Source organism: Rhineura floridana, chromosome 5 (genome assembly GCF_030035675.1).
Source record: "Rhineura floridana isolate rRhiFlo1 chromosome 5, rRhiFlo1.hap2, whole genome shotgun sequence".
Taxonomy (NCBI): Eukaryota; Metazoa; Chordata; class Lepidosauria; order Squamata; family Rhineuridae; genus Rhineura; species Rhineura floridana.
In genome coordinates, this window is record NC_084484.1 from 94,724,813 (window position 1) to 94,745,520 (window position 20,708).

The 20,708-nt window shown below is 40.5% G+C and overlaps 1 protein-coding gene across 3 annotated transcripts; it reads left to right on the forward strand.

Moving 5' to 3' along the window:
* The first annotated feature begins 358 nt into the window (after positions 1–358).
* SIK1 (salt inducible kinase 1) lies at positions 359–13,983 on the forward strand. 3 transcript variants are annotated; one of them, XM_061627545.1, is made up of 14 exons: positions 359–376; positions 1,623–1,853; positions 2,760–2,876; positions 5,435–5,498; positions 5,926–6,087; positions 6,459–6,583; positions 6,708–6,831; positions 7,510–7,733; positions 8,337–8,486; positions 9,032–9,154; positions 9,446–9,668; positions 10,821–11,093; positions 11,476–11,740; positions 13,317–13,983. In XM_061627545.1, exons 2-14 carry the CDS (start codon positions 1,701–1,703, stop codon positions 13,720–13,722), a joined length of 2,409 nt encoding a protein of 802 aa, XP_061483529.1. In that variant the 5' UTR covers positions 359–376; positions 1,623–1,700; the 3' UTR covers positions 13,723–13,983. The 3 variants fall into 3 exon arrangements, with proteins under 3 accessions (XP_061483529.1, XP_061483526.1, XP_061483527.1); XM_061627542.1 differs by lacking the exon at positions 359–376 and adding an exon at positions 441–828; XM_061627543.1 differs by lacking the exon at positions 359–376 and adding an exon at positions 441–828 and having other exon boundaries at positions 1,692–1,853.
* The last annotated feature ends 6,725 nt before the right edge of the window (positions 13,984–20,708 follow it).

Here is a 20,708-nt window from a genome sequence, read left to right on the forward strand (position 1 = left end):
GGGGGTTTGGTGCATGAAGATGTATAATCCTACTTTGGTGCACATGTGAGGTGACACCTTCTGTCAACGTCGCGATCGGCCAAGAGGTTAAATCTAGCCCACTTGGGGCTCTGGCGTCTGTGGGGTTAATCAAGGTCTCGGAGAAGAAGCTACACGTGGCGGTGGCGACGAAACAGTTAAACCCAGCCCGGCCTCTTCTCGTTTTCCATCTCTTATATTCCCAGAGCTCAGTTTTACACTAGGCTTTGGAGCACAACGGGTTAAAAAAAGGAGCCGGTATGAACTCTAGCGTGGAGAGGGTTAACTAGGAAAGCTGCGGCTCCGACAGGGGGCGACCACTGTAATGATAACAAACGATCACATGGTGAATCGAGCGGTGAGGGCAGTTCCTCCTCTCTCTCTTTCTCTCTGTGGCGCACGCGCTCCCTTGGCGCTAACGTCACCCCACCTTCCTGATCTCCACGGCGACGGGCCCATTTGGGCGCGCGTCAGAGCAGCCCGTCTCTTGGCAACGGCTGGATGTCTCTCTCTCTCTCTCTCTCTCTCTCTCTCTCCCTCTCCCCCTTCTCTTTCAGCCTCGCGCTTGGGCGCGCGTCGCTCTGGCGTCAAAGTGACGTCAATGGGTCTGTCTCGGTTTTCGGGGTGGGCGGGGGGAGGGCTTCCCGCGTGTTCCTCTGCCCTCTGCACACACAGAGCGCGCTGGCAGCGGGGAGAGCAGCAGCAGCAGCGGCACCACTAGCAGCAGCAGCAGCTTGAGAGCCTGGCAGGCAGACGAGCGCGGAGGAGGTGGCGGCAGCAGCAGCAGCCAGCCAGCCAGCCTAGCACAAGGTAGAATATGAGAACGCGTCGCGCGGAGCAAAACTGTCGCTGGTGCTACAGTGACTTGAGACGCGACGAGTTTTCTAGGGAATATTCCTGCGGCGCCTCCGTCTTTTTCTTTCTCCATCCTTGGGGACAGGCGCGCACATTCCAGGGTTCCCTCCAGTCTGAGATGCCACTCCCGCCCTCCCAGGACAATTGTCGCTTTGAGGGAAGCTTTTTTTGAAACTTCTGGGTAACTTTAGTGGAGTCCCTTTTTATCCTTTCCTCATCTTTTTTATTTTTTTAAGAATAGAAAACAGTCGTCTTGCGAATTGTTGACTGTATATGCGAGGTTCCCAGATAGAAGACTCGCAAATCCAGAGGGGATTTGCACGGTGCTTGTCTTAACATCCCCAATTGCCGTCCCATTCCTTTATAGCGGAACTTTATTTTATCAGGGACCGGGCTGTAATAGCACAGAAGTCAGTTATTCAGCTCATTCTGGAACAGGGTTTTCTTCCCTAATAGTAATCAGAACTTCCTCAGACCATTTTGTGCTCCTTGTTGCTAATAATTTGCATATAGCATTTCTAAGCTGCAAAGGTATCTTTCATTGCCTTTATTTGTAATCAACCTGGGGTTCTGGTTACAGAACAGGGAGAGACGTTCTGTCTTAGGCAAGCTTTAAAATACTCAGTTGCCCTTTCTCCAAGCTGAAAAGTCCTCGGGACCAACTTTTGAAATGTTGGTAGAGCCTCGAAGGGGTAGATTTTTTAAAAATAAATAAATTATTGGAGCTATATTTATTTGTCTTATCACAGGTGCAAATTACAGTCTTCGAAGAGGAATGCTTATGTAGATGTTTCTAAATAGTGTTTGTCACTCACCAGAATCAAACCATGGTGATCATGTCAGATTATACAACTGTCCCCACCTCAAACCAGAGCCAGCAGAGGCCTCTTCGGGTCGGATTCTATGATATTGAGAGGACCTTGGGAAAAGGCAATTTTGCCGTAGTAAAATTGGCAAGACACAGAGTAACCAAAACGCAGGTGGGTGTGATTATCTTTGTTGCCTTTATCTGTGTAGAAAATCAGGTATAAAGAGCTGGTAGCATTGCTCTGTGGGGTTTTCAATTTTCACAGATAGGGAATAAACTAAGTACATTAAGACAAGCTCCCTGGAGTAGACTGTGTAATAGAATGTATCTAAAATAGCAACAGTTCAATGTGCACCTTGAAATCATTTCAGAATTAATTTGAAAGCATTGGTGATTAGTGCGAATTTCACTATTTTTTTGCTGACTTAATTAAAACAGACCAGCATTGCGGTGTGTTGGTTGATCTTCCCAGGCGGTTGTCAGCTGTGTAGTGCAACTCCAGCTTACATTTCATTTTTAGAACTTTAATGGATAGCGATTAAGATCAAAGAAAGACTGAACGCTTCAACATTATCTTAAATATAGATATTTTAATATTTAGCTCTTGCATTTGCTGAATTTCTACATTAGCCTATGAGGTATGGCTTGGATCTGGACTAGACAAAGGATTGTAAAACGGAGTATTAGGAGTAATTGTCACTTAAGTTAAATTCAGTGACTGACACTTTGATTCCTAAGTGTAGCAGTCCTAACGATGGTTTACTAAGGAGTAAGTCCAGTTGAATTTGGTGAGATGTCTAAGTAAACGTGTTTACAATTGTGCTACACACACTTTTCACTTGTAAACAAGCCCCATTGGTTCCAGTGAAATGTTTAGGTAATTAACTAGCCTTTGTATTGTTCTTTTTTTGCATTTATTGTTTGTTGTCCTGCCTATAGTTCCGGCAGAATTTTTGTGTACTTTGTATTGCCCTTTCCTAACTTTCTTAAATGTTCTTTGTTTTTCACAATAATTTTTATTAATTCACATATTGTAATATTTTACAAATGTTCTGGGTTTGTTTTCTTGACACTGTAGGTTGCAATAAAAATTATAGACAAAACACGGTTAGATCCAAGCAATTTGGAGAAAATCTATCGAGAGGTTCAGATAATGAAGCTTTTGAACCACCCCCACATTATCAAGCTGTATCAGGTAAGAGATAAGGTCTGACTATTGCCTGTCTGTTAGACTTAATGGCTTGGACTACTAATGATCTTAAAATGCACATTTCCATTAGGAGAGGAATAAACATTACATTTCTGAAAAATGCAGGGAAAAAGTGACAAAGCACTCCATCTTTAATATTTAGCAAGGCTGTTATTTTGGATCAACATTGATTTAAACAATTATAATTATAACCTGTCTGAATGTGACTGTAAATTATTAGATGTTCTAGGTGTACTACTCAGACATGCATGACTTCAGTTCCTTGTGCTTTTAACACTACTTCACAATTATGAAAATACTTTTCTGCTTATTTAAAAACCATAATCAAACCTCCATTTACAATGTTGATTATTTGAATTACCAGTTGAAATTGGGCTTGGTCCGAGAAAATGTGGCTAGGAACAGGTTGCCATTTGTCTGTTTTCTTAAAATCTTGTTTTAGGAACTTCAAAAGCCACAATGAAACACCGTGTAATTTGTTCTCATTCAGTCTTGTTTCAGCATGTGCATTCCTTTAGAAGGAGGGCAGTCTGATGTACTCTGCAACTTGTGAGCAGAGTTGAATTTACAAGTTTGGTGTTTTGTGGAAGTTTTTCTTCATCAGTTTAGACAGTACCATGTGGATTTAAGAGGAAGATGGTGTGTGACATTTTGTCTAAGGAAGAGGAAAAGGATAAACATGTGGCTTAAGAAAACAGTAGCTCTTAAGTTCAGTGAACAGTATCAATTGCCATAGTAAAATACCTGAAAATATATCTTATTCTTGGTTGGATTGGCCGGGGCTGGGGTAACCTTAGCAAATCTGAAAAGTAGAGCCAATGAGACACCTGGTTTGGTGGAGGCATTATTTTTAAAGAGCACATATTTGTAATGCCACATTAACTGTTGCAGCATATATTTAGGTATATTTGTCATCACTTTAACTACGACAGTATAGGATAGAGGCTTATAGAAAGGAAATAAAACAAACAGTGCATGTTAAAATACCATGTCAAGAATTTGAAAATGGTTTCAATCCTCTGTTAAATTGGGCTACTTAACTAAACCAGAAAAGTGTTTCTGGAAGGTGTGTGTGTGTGAGTGTAGGGGGAGGGTTTTCCTACTGAAATGGAAATGGACTGCCTTCAAGTCGATCCCGACTTATGGCAACCCTACGAATAGGGTTTTCATGCTAGGCAGTATTCAGAGGTGGTTTTACCATTGCCTTCCTCTGAGGCTGAGAGGCAGTGACTGGCCCAAGGTCACCCAGTGAGCTTCATGGCTGTGTGGAGATTCGAACCCTGGTCTCCCAGGTCGTAGTCCAACACCTTAACCACTACATCACACTAACATATCATTTTTATGTTGACATTGTGGTTGATGCTCCCCTTTGGTGGAGCCTGAGCAGTAGGAATTAGGTGAAATGCCAGTTTAGTGGGTGGAAGAATAGTGTTGACTTAGTTTCAACAGTGCTGTCTAATTTTAATCCAACTGGCCTCTTTCCTAGATCATTTAAAATGTCTTATTTCTTCCTGTTACTTCTTTCTATAATTTTTTTAAAAATGTGCATTTTTCACTTTGTGTTTATATGTGGGATGAGAGCTCCTTTCCCTGCCTTTGATTCTCAAACTTCCTTACGGACTGTTAGAAATTATAGTTTCTGGAAAAAACACACGCACTACACTGGTTCTTCATCTTTTTTGTATACCTCCACTTACAAAACCAAAAAGTACAGTACTGTTTGGGAGAGATATCCTTGGTGGATGTCTTATATTTATCATATGATGCTGAAAAGCAAGATAAGTACTCTCTGTGAAAAATATGTGAAAGAATTTATGCCATTTTAAAAACAAACAATTTAGGTCATTTTAAACACATTTTGCAGATGGCAATGCCTTTTAGAAGTAAATCAGTATTGGGATGGACACCCACACTTTGGTGTTGATGGATGTTGAGAAATAGCTTTACACAAACAGAAAGCTGTTATAGATACACAGGTATTCCTAGTATCTTACTGAGTGAATAAACCCATACAGTATCAAGTGTGAATGGGGTGCTTGGATAGCACTTGTTCGTTTTTTGTTTTGTTTTTTGTACGTGCTCAAAGTGTTGGTCACCTGCTTCCTAAGGATAAGTTCAGGAATCCTATTAACTATTCCTAAATATATGTCCTAATGTGATATGAGTCTGTAGTTATTACACATTAACATATGAAATAATTGTCATTTAAAGAGTTGATTAATGCTATTAAACTTTCTGTGTATAGAAACAATAGTAGGTTCATCCAGGTTAGCATAGTCTTTCCTTTTAGCTCTTGTTGTTGTTGTTTATTATATTTATATTCTGCCGTTCCTCCCAGTAGGAGCCGAGGGCGGCAGGTGTCCAGCACTTGCAGCTCTTGTCTGTAGAGTAAATACTGTGGTGAAAAAACAAATGTCTTCGATACGTTTTGAAGGTTCATATAAATGCACTTTATCATTCAAAGGTATATTACACATTTCAGAGCTCTGTATCTTTAATACATTATGTTCTCTCCCTCTCTCTTTCTCATTTTCTCCCATTAGGTTATGGAGACAAAAGATATGCTTTACATTGTAACGGAATTTGCAAAAAATGGAGAAATGTTTGGTAAGTTCTTATCTTAGAAGCTTAGCAGTAGACACTTCCAGAGTTACTTGAATGATGGTTGAGGAGCATGTATTTAAACATTTGGATAAATGGGAGCTCTTTTTATCTCTATACTTCTGAAGACATGGGTTGCGCTCAACGATAACTGCTTTGGACAGTCAAGTATATATCTGGTATAGGTTGCAAGGCCAGATAGAAATTAATTGCTTAATTAGTTGAAGTCCAATTAATGGGGAGGTATTTTATGGGTGTGTTGTTGTTTTATGAAGGTACGGAAGCTGAGAATTTGGATCCTAATATTTAAATATTCAAAGTCTGGGAAAATGTTTACAAAACCAAGTGGTAAATGACAGTTGGTGGTCAAGGATAATGAGAAGTTTCTCCTTGGCATTTAATTTTTTGTCACTTTTGTCATTGTGTTTGGCAGATCACCTGACTTCTCATGGTCACCTGAGTGAGAGTGAAGCACGGAAGAAGTTCTGGCAGATCCTTTCAGCTGTAGAATATTGTCACAGTCATCACATAGTGCACAGAGACCTCAAAACAGAGAACCTGCTGTTAGATGCTAACATGAACATCAAGCTTGCAGGTAATAGTTGCATTGATGCTTTCACTACAGAACATAGTAGTGCATCATGAAATTCTTGTATTAAAAGCTTTTTTCTGTGATGTCATAGTAGACAGAACCTTTGAAATTCTATGTTTGTGAACCTGCTGAATGGATGGAATATTTTACCAAAAAACATTGGTGCAATTTGTTTATTTAGTGAATTTATATAAGTTGCTCAATAACATACATTCTCTGGGCAGCTCACAAGAAATAAAAGAATAAAATAAATTATTGAAAAACAAAACAAATAAATAAATAGATGTGGTGTCCCTTGTAGTACCCTCACTTGTTTTAATTACCTAAGTATTTTAAAAAACATATACTGATGTTTCATTCATCTTTCTTTACAGACTTTGGTTTTGGAAACTTCTACAAATCTGGAGATCCTCTCTCTACATGGTGTGGGAGCCCACCTTATGCAGCCCCTGAAGTTTTTGAAGGAAAGGAATATGAAGGTCCACACCTTGATATATGGGTAGGTGTTTTATTCCATATTACATTTCTAGTTGTGCATTAGTGATCCAAGGTGATGACATTTTGACAGGCTTCACTGGCTGCATTTAGGTCACTCATATATTGTGCCTTTTTTTAATTGGCAGAGCCTTGGTGTGGTGCTGTATGTCCTTGTCTGTGGCTCTCTGCCGTTTGATGGACCCAATTTGCCATCTTTAAGACAAAGGGTGCTCGAAGGACGATTCCGCATTCCCTACTTCATGTCTCAAGGTGTGTTTACTAATCTTTCTGACATTAGAAATCCATAACCCTTTTCCTTTTTTTTTTTACTTATTTGTTAGATTTTTAGGTTTTGTATTTTCCAGGAAAATAACAGGAAATAGTTTATGACCGTATAATACTATTTCTGGTGCCTTGAACAACCCTTTAGTTCTGTGTTGATAGTGAATGCATAAGTTCCCCAGGTTAAATTTTCTCTGCCATGTACAAAGGCACAAAAGAGAATGACACTCTGGCTGCAGAAGTAACAATTTTATTTATGAGAAAGGGACTTTAATAAAATAGGACTGTATTTTAAAAACTTTATTTTTAACTCAGTCATTAAAACTAGGGTACTCTGTCAAAGACTAAAATATTGTCAGTTTGCTACAGTTCCCCAACCACCTTCTTCTCACTTGTGCTGTGAAAGAGAAGAAACGGGTCAATTTATCACTGTTCTCAGCATACAGACTCAAAACCAGCTTAAACTGTTGGGGCAATGTGTGATACAGCTGCAAAATAAATGTGAAGGTAGATCTGTCTTGGGTTATCAGACAGTTTAATGGTTGCTTTTCTTTTATGGCTAAGGATATCAAATCGTGGCTAATAGTTTAATTTTCAAAGATGTGTCTTGCCTCTTAATTTCTATATTCATGTTTGTTTTTGTCCCTATCTTTAAATAAACACCAGACTGTGAAACTCTAATTCGACGGATGCTGGTTGTGGATCCTACAAAACGAATCACAATTGCCCAAATAAAGCAGCACAAATGGATGCAAGCAGACCCTTCTCTCCAGCAGCAGCAGTCTTTGTCATTTTCCATGCAGAACTACAACTCCAACCTGGGTGACTACAATGAACAAGTCCTTGGGATCATGCATACTCTTGGGATTGACAGACAGAGAACAGTTGAGGTGAGCCTTGAGGTTGAGTTCTGAGAAGTCTTTATTCCTTATAAAGTCTTAGTACCAATATACTCTCTAGGAAAGGGCAGCATGTTTGCCCTTTAGATTTCATGCTAATAAAACAGTTATCAGTGTTGCAGTGATGATATAAGTTTGGGTGTTGCTCAGTAGAATTTATTTTTTATTGGTTGGAAACTCTAAGCGGGGTGTTTCCCAAATATGCCAGTACAGGCACAAGACGGTGAATTATTAGGTTAGAAGACGTACCTACCTGAAAAGAGTCCCGTATTTCCCTATCCTGAAAGCTCACATGACTCAGTTTTTTGGCTTTATGACAATGGGCTTGCGTGGCTTCTAGTAATCTGTACATCCTAATACCTCCACTATTATTATTATTATTATTATTATTATTATTATTATTATTATTATTATACTTGCCAGTCACTTGTTACCTGAAGGTGTCCATTATTTGACAGAATCCCTGATGATTTCAGGGGCTCTTTCTTTCAAGTAAATGTTCCTTGACCTCTAGTCCTTTAGTCAAGAGGTGGCACTCCCCTTTTGAATCAAGCAGTATATTACAGTTGCTTTTCTCTTTTCTGTCTCTTCTAGTCTTTACAAAATACCAGCTATAATCATTTTGCTGCAATTTATTACCTTCTCCTGGAGCGTCTCAAGGAGTACCGAAGCAATCAGTTGTCAAATCGCCCAGTAAGCAGCCGTCAGCAAAGGCCAAGGAGCTCAGACTTCAGCAACGTTGAGGTAGGATTATGTGCTACCATTCATAAGGTCACACCAACATCTTGTCATCCTCTTCTCATTTTTAATGCACTGTATTATTCTGCTTCTAGTGCAGTCACATATATTTTGCGTGACCAAGAGAAGCATCTCCCTCATGTTTCTTTTTATTCCTGAGATCAAAAGGCATTTTTCAGCAGAGGATAGGAAGTGGAGGGGAAGGGAGAAGGTCTTTTGCTTCTGACCTTAATATTGGCAGGAAACATGGCTTACTTCAGGGTTAAACCAATATTCTGCAACTGCACAGAAGGATGTAGAATAAATTATACAAGTGTTAAAGCTATAGGCTGCAGGAAATCTGCCTGTTCAGCATTAGCAGACTGAGCTGCATCCTGTATAATGCACTAACCTTTGTGTTACTTTGAACTCAGTATGGATGTGTATTTTTTTAAGGGCAAATTTATTCTTCCTTGCATATTGCTTCACACTGTAACATTTCAAACTAATGTATTTGTTCCAATTGCTAGAGAAAATGACTTTTCTTTGAATACTTTTTTTTTTGCCTTCAGTTGCCCCAAGACAGTCTTGCTAGTGAGACCTTGAGATCATCTCTGCTCTATCAGCAGCCTCATAATCTGATTCAGTCATCCTTACAGGCAGAAATGGATTGTGACATAAACAACCCATTGCAGGTTGGTGCGTCTAGCATCCTCACTTTGTATTTGAGTGAAGGAAGTTTGTGTGTGGGGGGGTATCACCTGGGGGCAACCCCCCTCCAGAATATATATATAAATACCCATCTCTTCTATTGTTTTGTTTGTTTTACACTCCGTTGTAAATTCATAGGATTGCATAAGCTTCATAGAGGCATAAGATACAGACTACCCTTGCAGCTCTGATAATGAAGGGATCATTCTGGAAAGGATATTGCAAGGAAGCAAACAAGGGCACTTTATCACTTCCTGTATCTTTTGACCTTTCAGCCTATGTTCTTTCCTGTGGACCCGAACTTCAACAGTCTTTTTAGGAATCGCTCAATCTCTCCAAACAGCCTCCTGGAAACCACCATCAGTGAGGAAGTCAAGCAGGACAAGGAACTGGAAGAGGAAATTAAAGCCTTCAACCCAATTCGCCTCCCCATCAATACAAGTCGAAGGCACACTCTGGCTGAAGTGACAACTCATTTTTATCAATGTTCTCCACCATGTAAGTACTGCAAGAGGGGGCAGGCCGCAGCATACTGGTAGAGGGTGGAAGAGCATTTCCTCTTTGTGCTTTAAGCAACATGTTGATCAATATTGCAATTTTGACTTAGGCTTGCATGCCTCTGTTTTGTCCATTTATTCTTAGAGCTATTTAAAACATTTGGGTTTGAAGCCAAACAGCCAGTTAGGTCTCATAGGCCTTTGCAGATTGGGCTTTTCCTTTCAGTGCACAATAAACATGTAATTGTTATTGGAGATCCAAGCAACATTTACCCAAGCTAGATCATCTGAAAATTACATTTTCTAAGCATATAAGCTGCAATATTTGTTAACACTTTGTCAAAATATTCCCTCATTTGGGAGTCCCATATTTGTAAAATGTTGATATGAGGGAAGGGCTTTGGGGAAGGGCTGTTGCTCGGAGGTAAAGTATCTGCTTTACAAAGATCCCTGGTTCAGTCCTGGGTGTTTCCAGGGGCAAGTCAACACCATACATTTAAAGCGCATTCAACACCCATTTAAAACACATGAGTTCCCCCAAAGAATCATGGGAACTCTAGTTTGTTACGTGTTTGTTACCCTAGTGCCTTACAGGAAGCTAGTGAGCTACTTCTGGTTCCAGCTAGGACTGTTTAAATTAATTTTATTCTTATTATTAGACAGCTGGGAAAATCCCCAAAATTGACATGTTTTCTGTAAAGTTTTTTTTCTAATTTGTGTCATCGTTACTAAAACAAAGCAAAACACCATTACTAAAAAATAAAAACCAAGAGAAGTGTCAGCACCATTCCCTTACCTTCTTCCTGCAACTTGAATAGGCCACTTAAGCCCTAAAGCCGAGAGAATTAGTGCTGCTGAACTTGATAGAGCAAGGATCCCCTATTGTATTAATTATTTGCTCTATCAATAAAATCCCATAACAGTATGTTATGGTAGTATTTAAAAACCATGTTTTTTAAAAAATGTTGTTGCTATAATTAGTATGCCTGTGGTGAGCCTTATGAGTTTCCTACTGTTTGTAGTGTGGTCTGAGGCTTTTGTTAATGGTAGATTTTCAGTAGGTGGAGAGGCTAGTCTTATGTCCAACACTTGTTTTTAACTTCCTGTATTCATTTTGTAAATGTTCTCCCTTCCCCATCTGCTTCTTTTGTAGGTATAGTCATTTCCTCTTCTGCAAGCCCCACAGAAGGAACCAGTTCTGACAGCTGCCTCACTTCATCAGCAAATGATGGGTCTGTGACTCTAAGCAACTGCTTGGAAGATCAGATGTTTGGTCACCCAGCCACATCCAGAATGACATCATCGTTTCTGACTTCCCATTCAGACACACCAGTATTGCAGGCTCAGGGTTGCATGGGTGGTGCTTCTCTGTTGCCTGTCAGCTTCCAGGAAGGAAGGAGGGCATCTGATACCTCACTAACTCAAGGTAATTCTTGCCTTGCTATGCGTATATCAGATACATCAAGAATCAATTTTGTAAGTTTGTGATTGATAGTCCAGACTCTTGCTTTCATCATAAGACCATCTGCCCACATTTTATATGCCCATTCCATGGAATAACCTGAAATTGCAACTATGCAGTTTATGAGATCTGTGAATTGGGAAAAGAGATGCATGGCAGATAAAATTGGGGTCTTTGTGTGGTGTATGAGGCCAGGGATGTTCTTTGGCTCTCATACAAGGTTGCTGATTTGTGGGGAAAGGAGCTGTAGCAGCTCTTCGAAGGTGCAAGTAATATGTGTGTCCAAAGAAAAGGTCAACAGGTAATGTTAGCGGATGTATAACTGTTCTTCTTCTTTGCTGTATAGGCTTGAAGGCTTTTAGACAGCAGCTACGGAAGAATGCTAGAGCCAAAGGTTTTCTGGGACTGAATAAAATCAAAGGGCTCGCTCGCCAGGTATGCCAGTCCTCTTCTGCTCGGATAGCACGGAATGGGATGAGTCCTTTCCAGCATTCTCAGCAGAGTGCCTGCATATACAGCAGCAGCGGAAATGGTGGCAGTGGTGCAATCAGCAGTGGCGGGAGCAGCAGAGAGAGCAGGAGCCTGCTTGAAGAGGTGCTTCAGCAGCAGAGGTGAGAGTACAGCACCTGACATAAGACACATGCCCAGTACAGCACTGGCCATTGGAACAGTACGGGAATACCCCACATTAATGTACGCAATGGGTCCAGAGCGAGTACATAAACCGAAAATGTACTTAAAGTGAAGCACTGCCTTTTTTTCACTTATCAATGCATATACTGCACTGCAGTCATCATATACGGGCATAACTGATGTGAATAACGCATTTATAACTAAAATAAACACAGTAGGCCTTACTTTAAGAAAATGTTTGTAGTTGGAAACTGATTGGGCGGTGGCGTCATGCCGTTAAGTGCCCATTCTTGCGAAGCGAGCATACATAAATGGGAATGGTGCTACTGTAAATATTTCTGTACTCGCGAGTGTCCGTAAAGTGAAGGTCCGTATAGCAGGGTATTCCTGTAGTAACCTAGTGTCATGTGACCTTGCATTCACACTGAAAACAGATGAGCTGTTTATTTTCCACATCACTTTAGAGACAGGGTTTGTGATCTAATGCTTTTAATGGAGCTGGTGACATAGGCATCAATTTGTGAAATAGAGGATGCCCAGGTTTAAACATGCTAAGTAGCATCCAGCTAACTTACTCCATCAGCACAAAGATTACCTCTTGTGCAGTGGAACTTTCTTCTTCTCCCTGCACACACCCTGTGGTCTCCTCAGATCTGTTCCAGAGGGTTGGGGTAACCCCAAGGACAGATTTAGGTGGCCGAGGGGGGGAGGGAAGGAGAGCAAGGGAAGAAGTTCCATTGTGCTATTGGTCATCCTTATGCTGATGGAACAAGTTAGCTGGATGCTGTTCTCTGGGTTGTACCTGATTAACTCATACTTGCAGTAGTAGACCATTGAAATCAGTAGACTGAAGTTAGTCATGACTAACATAAGCCTATTGGTTTCAATTGATTTATTCTGAATATTACTTGGTATTATTATTATAATTACAGTAAAAAAATTCCAGCTGACGTAAGACTCATTCTCAGCATTTTAAGGCACAGAAAGATTTGTTTACTGTCTTATATTGCTTCTTCATTACATAGAGATTAGAGGCCTGTGCAGACATCCATACTGTATGCATGGCTGGAGATTCTAATCACACCAGCCGATCCTAACCCAACCTACCTTCTTAACATTTCCACAGAGGCCTGCTTACGTAAAGCAGGGCGTGCATAGGCTCAGTCCATACAAATCTGTACATCTTGATTTTCTGATCTACAGATTGTGTGTTTGGTTCTCCATACATATGCAAATGTTAAGTCGGACTTGAAAACAGCAGATAGGGTGAGACAAATGCACCACAGAGGATAGGCTGGACTGGCAAGATCCCAGTTCCCCACCAGACATGCAGATGCAATGTCTGCATAGGGTTGGAGCCCACAAGGGAAACTCAACAGCAATGCCCTAATAATGCAGGGGAACCTGTGATGAGTTTGGCCATATCCACTGTCATGACTTGCAAAGACAAATACTTCTATTACTAAGGTGTGAGGGAGGAGGCATGCAATGTGAAACATAAAGAAGCATATTAAAAATTGATAACTTCTTCACTCTCTTCTTTCTTGTACTCAGAATGCTCCAGTTACAACATCAACAGCCAGCCTGTCACCAGCCTTCTCAGGTGTCTCAGTCGCACACCTTCCTCTTGCCTGACACTACTGGAAGCAAAGCATCCAATTCCTTCCTCCTGTCTGAACTGCAAAGTGAGAACTCATTAGAGTTGGCCTTTTGCAACATGCAGGTTCTTCAGCCCCACCTCTTTGGGGTCAGTGTTTCTCCAGTAACGTCAGCTGCTCACCTTCTAGACACCCACCTGCACATCAGCAGCAATGTGTCCCCAATTGCCTCCATGTTTTCTCAGCAGAATGGCTTTGCCGTGCAATCTCCAAGCTGCGATGCAGTCACTTTGAAGCATGGGGACTGTGAAATGGAGGACCTTACTTCCACCCAGATGGGAAAATGTGTCCTAGTCAAATGAGATCTCCCCCTACAACTGTCGTGATTCACACATCTCTTTTGGAAGAGTCTGCTGCTTTTGCTAAGATCTGCAGATGGGCAATTTTATTTTGCAACAATTAAAACTCTCAGAAGCAATAACATTTGAAATATGTGAAGAAGCCATTTGGCTTAGTAAAGGCCCTAACTTTATAGAATTGGGGGGGGGGGACAAGCAATACTAGCATCTTTTGGCTTCAACTGTACTTGCACTGAACAAATATAACCAGACACTGAAAGAAGGGGGGGGGATTTTTTTTTAAGAAAATGACAGGGAAATGGGGGTGGGGGGGAGGGGAGGGGACAGGAGAACAGTTTTCCGGTACTGTATTAAAGTCAGACCAATACAGCTCTGCTGTTATGCAAGACTTTGGTGGCTATGGGGTAGCAGGAAAAAGCTTTTCAAAGAAGGGACCAGAGCCTCCCTATTGACAATATTTGTTTATGTATTTGTGAAGATGATAATTACCTCTTTCATAAAGACAGATGTTTTGTGTCACTTGATATAAGAATAACGACAAAATTATCATTCATTTTTTATATTCATGTTAAAGGAACCAATACCTCTCTTTACTTTTTCTTCTCCCTTACTCAGAGGTTTGTACCTGAAGAGGAAACGGTGAACTTTTTGCTTAGTATTTCAGCTGTAGCAGCTAAACATAATTTGTAATAATTAGAAGCAATTAATTTATTCTCCGGGGGGTTTGTTTCAGGACTACAAATTGTGTTCCTATCTTTTTCCTTTCTTCCCTTTTTTGGGTAGAGGTGATGGGGAGGTACAGCAATAGGAATATTTCTGTGTATCAATGTGGAAATGCTCATGGAATGATGCAGGAGGTAATGGGAGTAGAATTGCTAGAGGTATTAATGTGGGAAGGTTTTCTTATTAATTTATCCTTTTACCACCCTTCCACCCCCGAAAAAGCCCTATCTTTGCCTTGAGGTTGCCTATGGGATATTTCTCAGTGCTGCACACATGTATTGCCGCTGCTAATGAGGTTTTTATGCATTTCGTTATCAGGGTCCACATTGAACCGACTCATTGGGGAACGTGCAATATTCAAAGGTTGTGACAATGATACTGACAGTCAAAAGGATAGCACAATGTGATACTCTTCATAAATGGTCGTTTTTTGAACAAACTAGTTTCAGATGAACAGCACAACCTCTGGGCTTTGTTGTTTTGTATACTAATAGATGAGGGGTTTTTATTTTAGACATTTTTATGTGTGGTTTTAATATTCTGTGTGTTTGTGTCTGCACATGCATATAGGACCTGGAAGACAATATACACTACGACTTAGTTTTTGAAATAAGCCTTTTTATGTGAGTTTCCTGGCATTTGCTTCCTTTGACCAGAAAATGACTTCTGTTGATATCAGTGGAAGCCAGGCACAGGTATCGCAGGGAGAGGAGAGACCACAGTGTGGCCTCCGTTGACCTCAGAGTAGTTACCTGGTGGTGGAGGAGAAGAGGGTGGGAGATCAAATGTCAGTAGTAGGTGAGCAAGTAGTGAGGCGGCTTGGGCCAAAACTACCATTCAAATGTCTGAAAACAGCTTCATTCTGTCTAACTCTTTTAAGGACCCATCTCTCTAGATGTAACACAGGGGTGCCTTCAAGTTAACTACTGCTTCTTGCAACCTGCAGTGTTATATATGTTTTTTTTAAAAAAACTATTTTTTTTAAACAAACAAGCCAAAGACTGTCTGTGGTGGGTGGGAGGGTAAGGGAGATAATGTTATATGGCTTTGTGTGTGGCTTTATCTGTGTACAGTATCTATCTTGATGTGTCTTCAGCTTGCTTCTGCTGCTCTGTGTTCTGGGATCTTCAAGGTGAAGGGAAATTACTCTGTACAACCTTCTCTCTGACTGTGGTGCCTTTCAGCAGAGAAAATACCAGACTCATGCTAACATGCAAAGCATCTTGGTATGTGGTTTGTGGGAGTAGCTACAAGGAGTGGAAGCAAGATCCATCACAAAACAGCAATGTCACCTTCATTTTCATAAAACAGTAGCACATGTTCCTTTAAGAACTACACCCCCCATTTTCTGTCTTTTTATTTTATACCATAGATCAAGAGGCCACAAAGACATTTTTTGTTCTAAGCAATGACAAGCACTTTACTTCTAGAGTCCCCAAACCCAATTGCTATAGAAAATGCTTTGAAACTATTCTTAAGTAGAAAAGGTCATTTTCAACATTTCAGGGTTTGTGTCTTTTTTCTTGTAGTGTTCTTGACAGTACTGTTTTGCAGACTGCAATGCAATAGATTATTTAAAAATACTATGTGATTGGTTTAATTAAGATGTATAGTTTTTATTTTTTATCATGACTGACGATCATTTTGTTTATGTTAAAAAGAGATATGTATGCCAAAATGATTAGTTGTGTTTATTTAATATTTAAATAAAAAGCTGTTTTAAAATTTGTGAATTATCTTGCATTTGTGTATTTATTTTAAAAAAATGATTTTTGAAGATATATCTATTTAGATTTCCCTTACAGGAGACCTTTTTATCATTTCTTCCCCCTCCCCCCACATCTAAGTAAGGAAAGCTAGCCAAGGAATATTTGGCATTGATAAGATAATGAAATACAGAAGGGCTCCTCAGATGTTCTCCACCCCCATGCACATGATGCAGCCTGCACTAATCTGGTGCCTTCCAGATGTTTGGACTGTAACTTCCAACATGTTTGTGCTGGCTGGGACTGATGGGAGTTGGAGTCCAAAACATCTGGAGGGTACCAAGTTGGGAAAGGTTGGTATACTGAATACATGGAAAGGGAAACAATCTTGTTTGCTGGTTCCACCTCAACCTCCACACTTTCAGTGGAACATATACAAGGTGATTGTATTTGCATACAATTCTACCCTGCTTGACCACAAGCAACAAAAAGTCATGTGGCACTGTAAAGACATTTTATCAACACATATGAAAACATATATATAGAGATGGAAAGTTTTCATAACAAACATGACCTCACTCTAATGTATCTAAACATGCCAACTTCACCAGATTCTTAGTGTGAAGACTTTATTTATTTATTTTATTTATTACATTTATATACCGCCCCATAGCCGAAGCTCTCTGGGCGGTTTACAGCAAAAGAACAACATACACTATCAAGGCAGCCTGATCTTATGGCATAAATCTTGGATTAGAGTCCATCAGAAGTCTCAGACCTTGTTTGGGAATCACATAGAGTTGCCAGCATTTGATATTAAAATACTGCTCTGCTAGGTAGCAACATAGGTGGCCTATTTATTGGCATTTTAGACCCAGATACTGGCTACTTCCCAGAATGAAGTTTTGCTGGTAAGGCCAGTAAAATAATGGCTGGTTTGCAAGCCAAGATTTACCTAGGCAAATACTGTTACCGTCACTGTGGTGCAGTGTGATATAAATAGGGCAGCTGCAGCTTCCTCCTGGGCCTTCCACTAGCATCCCATCAGCTGCTAAATGTCGTAAATGACTTCAGCATTAATTATAATTACTACTCTATGTGGCATGTTAAAGGCAGGGCTATAGTGCCAGCATGGCAGAAAATGCCATCTTCTGCACTGGGGGAAGGAATGTACAGAGAGATTTTTATCTCTCATAGGGCACTAATCACAGTTTGGCAGATGAGTGTTGGCTGGAAAATAGTGCTTGCCTTTTACTTTCAGCAATTGTAAACTGGAGATATTGGCAAGCTTTGTGTATGTCATCTGTTTTTGCATATGAATTTGGACAAGATCTTCTGAAAGCTCTAGATTTTCCACATGCTCATGCCTCTCCCATTGCATGAAGAAATAAATTGCCTGTGCATGCATACTTTTGGCTGAATAATTATTTGGCTACATACCATTAGGAAATGGGGGTTGACAGAAACTGTGCACTTAACTCTTAATATTCCTGCACACAATGAAAGGATGTAAATTTTCAAATCTGGGGCAATTAGTGATATGATTTTGCACACATTTGTTTAGAGAGGCACAGAAGATTGGATAAGCTTCTGAGGTTGGACCCTGATCACAGCATTTTGAAATGCTTGTATTTATTTACAAATAAACAGGTTGCACACAGTGAGCGGTACAGTTTTAAAACACCAGCAGACAGCCAAAGTTCACTGCTACAACATCAGAGAGCTAGCCCTCTAAGGTGCTTGCAGGGAGCCCAATATCAGCGCTCTGTCTTTCTCAGGGTAGAAACTAGGGTTGCCAGGTTCAGGGCCTGAGACTGATCCTGTATCTTTAGGAGAAAAGAAAGTCAGCCAAGCACAGGTGTTCTTGCAACCCTGTAATGGGAAAAACCACAAGGTGGAATTCTCCCTTCCCCCTGCACAACTTTTAAAGCTACAGAAGACCTCTTGGAGGCCGGGCCTGGCAACCCCACAGCTATTCAGGAAAGTGGTCTAACAACTGGATGCCATGGAAACACATGGTCAAGTCTAGGTATTTCTCAGGGGAACCCAATCTGATAGGAAACCCATAATATGTTTAAAATTATTGGAGGAGTGAAGAGGCTGTGTTTGCAAGCAAAAAGGCTTGTGTACATCTCAGCTTAATAAAATGAGATATGAGTGTCCAAACATGGCCAATATATAGCGCCACCCTCAAGCAACCGCTGGAATAATATGTACTGGGCTACCAATGCTGCCTGGTTCTTTCTCTAATCACCCTTCCACACTGTGAAATAAGAAGGGTTTGGCTGAGGGTTGTGGGTTGTGTAAGGGTGCCACTGTTGGTACTGAATGCCCTTAGTATTGACCCTACAACTGACTGTGCTTATATATCACTTTACAGGAACAGACTGTAAAACAAGGAAGTTTTCCCAATGTGAGGTACACAGGGCATGGAATGTACTGTGACTGAGCAAGAGGGTTACAATACTTATTGCTTTTGAGTTTTCTTCACCCTTTTTCTTTAATTTTAATTTTTGTTTTTCTGTTTTGAAAAGAACGCAGTTCTCTTTTTGAAAGAACACACTAAATGACAGTGTTAAATGTACAAGGCTGCCTTTTTATTTTGTTTTTGCAAAACCTCCAGATAACTTGGCTGAGAGAGGCAAAAAGACAATAATCAGTAGTGGAATGGCAGGGTCCCTTCATAATAGTTGCAGCCACGCTCCCTTCTAAGATTATACAATCTTCTCAAATTATAGAACAATCCAGCCAGGCTTTAATACTGCTTTCTTCTCTATCATTGTCACCATTTGACTGTCCTTCCTCACTGCTTGAATTCAGAATCTACACATTTATCTCCTGCTGCTACCAAACTGCTTGTTGATGTAGATGAGATGCTATCATCAGGATTCACTGTCTCTTCTTCTATAGTTATAGAATTCTCACTCTCCACAACTTGGTGTTTTGAAGTAGGAGCTAATAAAAGCTTGCTTCAATTGACACTCATTGGGACCTGCATAGGAAACTGCAATATACTGTCATATCCGCTCATCTAACTCAGTATTGTCTACACTGACTGGCAGCAGGTCTCCAGCAGGCTTCTATAACTGACTCAGAAAGCCCTACAGCAATAAAGATTTCTCACCCATCCCCACCCTCCACCCTGTCCCACTTTCTTTTTCTGGAGGCTTTTTTGCTGCTGGGTTAAGACAAAGCCTGTTTTCCTTAATGAAGGTATCCACACTCTTTAAGCAGGCCGCTCATTTTGCATAGGAATTTGTAACCTTTTGAACTTTGCCATCTTCTAGAAGACATGAAGGGATTTTTCCACTCCTTCTCCTATCCCTGCATCACTCCCTCCTCCTTCCATACATACCTAGAGGATTAGAAAAAGACAGGTTTTAGTCCATTCCGGACGTTTTTCATCATCATCATCGTGCTGTAAGGTAAAGAACTTCATTTACCCTTCTTGGATACCATACTAAGACTCAGAGTAACTGCATTTGGGCAGAGTTTATGAGTTTTAAGAGGAAACTTAAGCATGGACATTCGTAATCCTAACCTCTGGTGTTGGCTGCACACACATTTAGCTATATACATTTGCATTTTATTTTACCATGTACAACACAGATATATACAACATCATTAAAAGCTAAAACACCACCACACACATACTTTCTCCCCACCCTTGAAAGTATTTTTCTGTTTTCCTCCTCCTCCCCTCCTCCTGGCTTTGGGCTACAACAAAAGCATTCATCTCTCCCCCCCCCTTTTTTTTTTTTGCTGCTGGGTTGAGAATAAGATCCTTGTTAACAAACTGGTGGATGTTCGAGAGGGAGAGAGAGAGAGACCTCTTCAGCCCAGGTTCTCCCCTTCACCTCCTTTTCCACTTCCCCTCATCTCCCATTGTTTTGGTTGTGTCTACCCTCCTCTTCTGCAATCTCTGTCACTCCCTTGCTCTCCATTGTTGTCTCTATTCTCTTCAGTCTTTCCAAATGTGCCTTCTCCCACAACAAACTACAGTTCTCAGGATTCTTTGGGAGAAGCCATGATGGTTTGAAGTGGCCTGATTCTGTTTTAAATGTTTAGTGCAGATAGGGTCTTTGTTCATTATTTTACCCCTCTTTCAAATCATAACCAGCTGAATCAGATTTAAGTTAACTCATGCAAGTGTCTCAGTACAGGTAATGAAACTAGATGTCTAGTTTCATACTACTTCTAAGGTTCAGTTCAGGGAACAAGAAACCTGGCATTGTGCACTAAACCAAAAGTGTTTGCTTGCAAATTGCACCCTCTAATCTCATAGGGCCTAGTCAAAGATGAATGTGCAATGATGATGATTAATTATTAGCATGCTCTGATGTTTGTTGATCTATGTAAACATGGGTTAAATACCCCAAATGAAATCTGTTCCTGTTTGTAATACACTCCCTTTAACAAATTCAGCTGGCCTTTTAATTAGGTTTTTTAAACAGCTGTTGGCTACAATCAGAGGCATAAACAGAGAGAAATGAATATGCTTCAGATTCAATTACACCTTCTAATAAGATATATCTATTGTCTTGATCTTCAGTTCTTACT